This window comes from Fopius arisanus, unplaced genomic scaffold, assembly GCF_000806365.1.
Source record: "Fopius arisanus strain USDA-PBARC FA_bdor unplaced genomic scaffold, ASM80636v1 scaffold00033, whole genome shotgun sequence".
In the NCBI taxonomy this organism is placed as follows: Eukaryota; Metazoa; Arthropoda; class Insecta; order Hymenoptera; family Braconidae; genus Fopius; species Fopius arisanus.
This window is the reverse complement of record NW_011887772.1, coordinates 791,510-798,698: the sequence shown is the minus strand read 5'-3', so window position 1 is coordinate 798,698 and position 7,189 is coordinate 791,510. Positions and strand designations below refer to the sequence as shown.

General features: G+C 40.9%; 1 protein-coding gene across 1 annotated transcript in view; it reads left to right on the top strand.

The window, feature by feature from the left end:
- Positions 1 to 189: 189 nt before the first annotated feature.
- LOC105265936 (neuropeptide FF receptor 2-like) overlaps positions 190 to 7,189 on the top strand; it is a 35,769-nt gene continuing 28,769 nt past the window's right edge. The window contains exon 1 of the mRNA XM_011303766.1: positions 190 to 1,242. Within this exon, the coding sequence (XP_011302068.1) occupies positions 678 to 1,242 (565 nt within the window). The 5' untranslated portion in view covers positions 190 to 677. The remainder of the gene's footprint in view (positions 1,243 to 7,189) is intronic.

Here is a 7,189-nt window from a genome sequence, read left to right as displayed (position 1 = left end):
TTTATACCGAACTTGTCAAAAAGGTGTCGAACACTCTCTTCGTTTCTCTGGCTCCCCTCGCCATTTCCTCTCCCTGATTTTCTTCCAGGAAAATTACTCTCCCTCTTTCTCCTCCCTTGCAACCAGTCACTTTTCCTGCATGCAATTTAAATAAAAAAAATCGGCGCGGACAAATACAAGCCCCTGACGCTTGCGCAGTTTTGCTGGAGCTTCTAGACAGCTCGTCGCTGCTACGGGCGCATCTCACCACTTCAGTCTGCGGTCGTCAACTAAAGCGGACTCATTAGCTCTGCCCTCGCTTGCAGCGCGAAATTTAACCAAAAAAAGATCCCGGGCTTCTGAAAAAAGAAAAAAAATCAACACATAATCACTTGAATTCCGCCTGACCACCACCGAATTAATTTCGCGACCGCAACCCCACGATTCGTAAATAATCTTCCCCCTCGTAGTCGCGATAAAACAACAACAAGTGAATTAATGATTGTTAATTTCGAGTTGTCATCCCCGAGCACGCGGTTACCCACGTGAAAGTCAGGTGTATCCCCTGGGGCGCAGGTGAAGTCCTCAGGTGGGCGCGTGCGTGGTGAAATCGGCGGGAAAAGCGAAGAGATCCCACACGTCCATGACGAGTAACAATTGAATATAATCCAGGAGACAACAAGTGATAAATATTCTAAATGGTTGACACACTGCTGGTGGAATTCTCCTCGAAGTATCACCCGATGTTGCAGCCCCCGTCGCCCCTCCTGGAGATGGCGTCACTCCGACTCCCGGACTCTGAGGAATTTGACAACGAGCCGCGTAGACGAAATGGCAACAGCGGTTTAACAACGATAGGACCACCTCTCCGTGTTGCCAACGATGTATTCACCAAGACCAAAGACGATATTCGCGATTACGTTAACAATTCACTTACGGATCTAGTGACTGACGGTCCACGTCATCCAATGGACGAGCATCCTGGTGTTCTATTCAACGCGAGTGAACCTGGACACATACCCGTTGAGCATGTGCCCGATTTATTCTACAGACACAGTATTGCTATGACAGCTGTATACTGCGCTGCTTATTTCATTGTATTTGTTGTTGGTCTTGTTGGCAACAGTTTTGTTATTGCTGTTGTTTATCGCTCACCCCGTATGCGCACCGTTACCAATTTCTTCATCGTCAATCTCGCTGTTGCTGATGTACTGGTGCTCGTTTTCTGTCTACCTGCCACATTACTGGGGAACATACTCGTTCGTGAGTAATTCATTACATTTAATCTACAAGTGTGGATCAAATCTGTGGTTCAAAATTACTTGACCCACCGATTTATTTACATCTCCAGTAAATAGTTTGAGGAAATGATTTAGACCATTTGTTAATTATCATTAACGATTTATTATGAATTAACATATGTAATATCTCAAGTCATTGAGTTTAGGTATTTTGTGGGGCAGATAAATCATGCGGGTGAAATAGTTTTGCCCCACATATTTCACCCTCGCGAATTAATCTGTTAATGCATTTATTCACCAGTGAAAATAATTCGGATGAATAATTATAAGTCAAATCTCACCTCGAGTAATGATACTCTCTCGTCGTTTAATCTACTCGAAAACCAGCGCCGAGTGGATTCCTTTAATTTAAAAAGGGTTTACTCAATATGTACATTCCCAAAGTCCTTGCGGAATTCCATAGTTACAACTTTCTTGAGTTTACTCGCCTCGAGGATATCAGAAAGCGGTAACTCTTGGCCTTCAAGTCAGTCCTTTTTCACCCCAGAAAATGTTGGGACGAGCCCTAAACTCGGGTATTCCAGTGGAAATTCCAGGGTAATTGCCAGCTCCCAGCAATTCCTCGAGAAGATCGATCAGTTCCCCTTTGTCTCTACCACCAGTTTATTGAATCATTCTCTCCCTGCAGTCAATCGTATCTCTCATTTTCTTCAAGTCCTTTGTCTCTACCACTTGAGCTTCTTTTTTTCTCTATCACCACCCCACAATTTTTGACTGCTCTCCAGTACCGCCAGGACATCTGTTCAGTGGAAATCTATTCGTCTGTACGTGACTACTCCTGGAATTTGAGATTCAATGTGGAAATGTGTGGATACTGGAGAACTCGAGGTGCTCAGAGACTTGGCAAGATGGTTTATCCACATTGAATAGGCAGAATGGGCGCCTTGACCTCGTCTAGCACAAAAGCACAGGGCAAATTAAAAAAATTGTCTTCCATGAGAATTTCCAGGTGAAAAAAAAAGCCTTGAAATCTTCATTCCCTGAAAATTAATTCGTTATAATTTTCCATCCGAATCCCGAATTTCTTTAATCCACTCGAAAAACAATTAATTCCTTTATGATTATCTGATCATTCGATAAATTCTGTTTTGTCAGAGTCTTTTGTTCTTTCAGCTCGAGTTTTCCGTTGTTCCAACACTGGAATAACAAAAAAAAAATACGAGAAAACTCTCGGTGGAGATATCGAAAAATATTGTCAAGCAACGATAACAGATGTTTCTTCAACTGCTCCATTGAAAGACAAACAATTGTCCCACGATCACGAGAATTTCGATAATAAGTGATATTATCTTTACATGAACGAGTGTCATTTGAAGTCACATTATCCGAACACTTCTGGGCACTTGTCTGGTGGTTATTATGATGCACGAGTTCTGGCTCGTGGCCTTGTCCAAACACTGGGTGCAATTCAGATGCTAATCCACAGCTCGATTCGAGCGATTTAACTGCAAGGAAATTTTACTCGACTGATTGTTATTAAATACGACACGGAGAATCGTGAATTATTGATGGAACGGTCAATAGCTGGGGCGTTCTTTCGTCCATTAGACGCTGGGAAAAACAATTTTCCACCGCGGAAATTGAGATTTTGTAATATCGGAGGGAGTGATTGATGAGATGGGGTTTTGCGTGTTCTTTTTTTGGGAATCCCCGGTGTGTTTTTTCAAATAAAATCCATCGGAAATCGATGTCAATCACCGGTTTGCAATCTTCTGGACTTAAAACTCCTCCCCGCCATCCTGAATTTTCACTCCTGGACAGAAGATGGACGAAACAGATCATTAATTTAGAGCCACATGTCAGCTGGGCATGAGGGTAAATAAAATTTCACTGGGGCTTTCGTAAGCTGTCGTCGTATATTCACAACCCCCAAGGCCTCCACCACCTCCAAGAGTACTTTGACCGGTTGGCTGGAGTAAGAAAAATGTGTCCTTGACACTAAGTGGAATTCATCCGTCAAGTCAACAAGGTGTTAGGCAGAAAATTCACCGCAGCACAAGCTGACATTCACCCATCAATTTACTTTAGTCAAGAAAATGCCAGACCCTTAAAAAAATCACAAACAATTCGTTAATTCCAGATAATTTATGTGTCCTTCATTAATTAATTGCACTCACTCCGCAATATTATATTATTTCAATAATATAAACATTGAATTGATAAATTTAGTTACTTACCGAATAGAATTTAGTTAATTAATTAATTGGAATAATCTCTCGTGTTATTTTTTTTGGGAGGAATTATTCTCGCCGAGTAGCTGTTGAGATTGGGGATTTGAGACCCAGGGGATTAATTTGTTGGCGAGTTTTTGTTGACGAGCGATAAACAATCTTTAACGATCAAACATCATCCTCACGATGTACCTCAGTAAGTACTTGGCATGGCCTTTTTGATGGGCTGTCCTGATTGTTGACTTTCGTCAAGGCATTAACTACACGTGGAACCTTGGCGAAGTCCTGTCCAGGATATTTCTCATCCTCCAATCGTATATCGGAGGCAAGTTTCTGTTTGTATGCATAACCTTGCTCATAGTTCCCGGGGAATCTCTGGAATCTCTCGGCAAATCAGCTCCACTCCTCTCACTCCAGTTCTCCATTGCTTCCAGCGTGCTTTCTCGTTACCCTCGTACTCTCCCTTCAACACGAGCTTTACATTTTTTATCGTAAACCCTATTTCGTGGTTTATCGTCTTCTGGATTTCCAAATATATTGTGAAATCCGATTCGGGTTTGATAAAATGGGTTTATCTCAAGTGAGGCGAAAAGAAATTAAAATAAAAGAGAAAAAGAACAAATACGCAGCAGTACCATTATTATCCAAGTAGAAACACAAAAGTGAAGTTCGCCCGAGTCGAAATATCTCGAAACGCATTGGACTAATTCCTCATTGGTCAACTGGAACCGCCAAATTTAAATTCGGCGCACAGAGTGCGCAGTAGGTCTATTAGTTAATCATTTAATTCGATACGATTAAATTGCGATAATCCCTTTTTTTCGAGGCAAGTTTTTCCCGAATATCTCAAGATCGACCGGAAATACCGATATTTTCATATCAACATTTTTCACGAAGAATTTCAAGAGCTACACAAAAGGTATTAATAAAAAAATCGCTATCTCCCTCCACATCCAAGATATTCTCTAAAAACCGGTGGCAAAAAATATATTTCCAAACGTGTCATGAAATAAAATAGTTTTACCAAATAATTGGTGATGAATTAGTGAACGAGTGAATATTTTAATTGAGAGAAATAAGTGCAGAGTGGAATTGTCCCCGTTGGTGTTCCAACCCCCGAGAGAAACCGGGAATGGAAAATAGGTCGGGCTGCTACCTTGAGTTTGTGGGGTAGAGAGGGTGGAAAACCTGGGGGTAAATATGGTGAGGGGGTGTGGTGGAGGGGATGCTGGGGATATCGAGTGCGCTGGCACATTTGGGGTCGTTGACCCCCTGGATACGTTTTGCCTCGCCTGTCCGTGGCATGCAACCCCTTCCACCCACAATCAGAAACTGGAACTCGGCCTTCAAACCAACACATAACTACAATTCGAGTGAATATTCACCCTAGGCCTCAGCATCATCATGCTCGTTATTCAAAACGATAAAAAAAATTAATTCTCAATTTACATGGGTGTAAATCAGGTTCCAGGTTCCAGGTTCCAGGTTCCAGGTTCCAGGTTCGAGGTTCCAGATTCAGGATTTTTAGGACATGTTCCGCGGAATGCAATTCAGCGAAAATTTTGATGACGAATTGACATGAAGTATCGGTACAATTAGAGATGCAATTACGAGTGCAATTACGATGGATTATTTTTTAAATTGATTTTTGAGAATTTTGGAATTAATGGGAGGAGAGAGGATTGATGCAGAGGATTTTAAATGAAACATAACTGTCTACTTCGAGAGGAACTCCTAGTCATTGTGAGCCAACATCTTCTGTCCGTAAATGAAACAATCGTGGTGGTAGTTTCGGGTACACCTCTGAATATTCATGAGCTACTGGTGCAGCCCTCGCATCACCTACGATCCTGTGAGCTCAGCTCATGTACATGAGGTACTCACGATGTCTCGAGTAATTAACTTTTGAAGGGATCACGGAAATTGATATTTACACCGAATGCCTGATCATTACAAATTAATCAATCATCATTTTCTAATGATTATTTATTATTTATTCAATTCAATTCATCATCATGATTTTATGATCCCGGAAAAATCTCTTCTCGTGATCTTTTAAGCGCAAATGCTTCCATCGACTTTTGAAGGCCATCACCGAGACTAATGATGTTTTTTCAGGTGCATCATTGTGTCGAGCTGTACTCACGTAAACAAATAATCGCATGACGCATGCGTCTGGTTGTACTCGAGATATCAAAAGGCGGATAAAAAAAAAATGTTATTAGCGAAACGAGTGAATGCTTTGACGAGGAATTGAAGGGGATTGTGGAACAAAGGAAAATTCAGACAAAAGAGTTTTCGGGAATGTTTTGTTGAATTGCTGGTGTGGAGGGGAAAAAATGTTTATCATTTGCCAGAGTTTTTTGACTTGTCGGCAAACATTGATCTCGACTAGACGACTTTTTTCGGTGGGATACAGCCTCACCTGGACCCACCGCGTCGGCAAAGTTTTGAGATGGAATTAACTTAATACCAATAACTCGGGATCATCGAACACTTGAACACTTTTTTTGTAGCGACGAAGATCGGTGGAGTTGAGTAGCCGAAGGGTGCACTGAAAAAAAAATAGAAAACCTTTGAAAAGTGAAAAAATGGAATTTTTGATTCTTTAGTTTTAATTATTTATTATTTGTGTTGGAATATAGCCTCTGTTTTTTTATGAATTGATTTTTATGAGTCTATGGTTTGAAAAATGAATGAGACCTACTGCGCACTCCGTGCGCCGAATTTGAATTTGGCGGTTCCACGCGACCAATGAGGAATTAGTCCTACGCGTTTCGAGATATTTCGACTCGAGCGAACTTCATTTTTATGTTTGTAAAAAATTATCGTACAATTATTGAATGGAAATTTTTTCAAGATCTATTTTTTAATCACACGAAATTAATGAATTTATAAACAAGGTCATCTGACCTTTATCAAAAGATTTTTTCCCCAGATAAATCGATAATGGAGATAAAAATTTCACAGAATTCGAGTTGTTCTTAATTTTTGGATTTGAATTTTCCGGTTTAAAAAAGTGCGGCGTCCGTGACGAGAGGGAAAATTTAAAAACTTTCTGGTATCCCGACGAAATGTCCAATATTTTTAGACGATTCATGCCGCCAGGTAATAAATACTGGCAGTTGGACTGAAAAAAAAAATTCATACGAATCCGAAGGACTTTAATGTCCCAGCAGATGATAAAAATGGGGCAAAATGAAATAGAAAAAAAAGGAGGAAGAGATAGCTGGGGAACCGTGTCAAGGCGAGCACATAGGGCCAATACTCTCGGTCGACCTAGATCACAGGTTCACACACCTGTGTCCTCAACTACTGGGAGGGGTGCGCGACCAACCCCATGACCCGGTCGTACAACTGAGGGGAGGCCACTGGTTGGATGGGTTCAGGGTGGTTATAATATATATCACTGCTAATGAAAATTTGCTGTCAGTCAATTACACCGGGACTCAATTTTTCTCACTATTTTCACAACGAAATTCCCGAAATTTCCAGTGACTACAGGGAGAGAAATATTACCGGAAAATTACGGAACATTTCACGTAATCTGCCAGTGAGAATCGTTTTCGGGGAATAAATCTAGAACTTTCAGTAAATTTTCGGGTTCTGTCACTGAAAAAATACGAAAAAATCACGTAATTTTTCTGAATGTTTTAAAATCGAACGGAACTTCAAAACTTATTATGCCTCAGAACAGAAAAATTCCTGGATATCCAAGAATTTTCACGGAATGTTCCG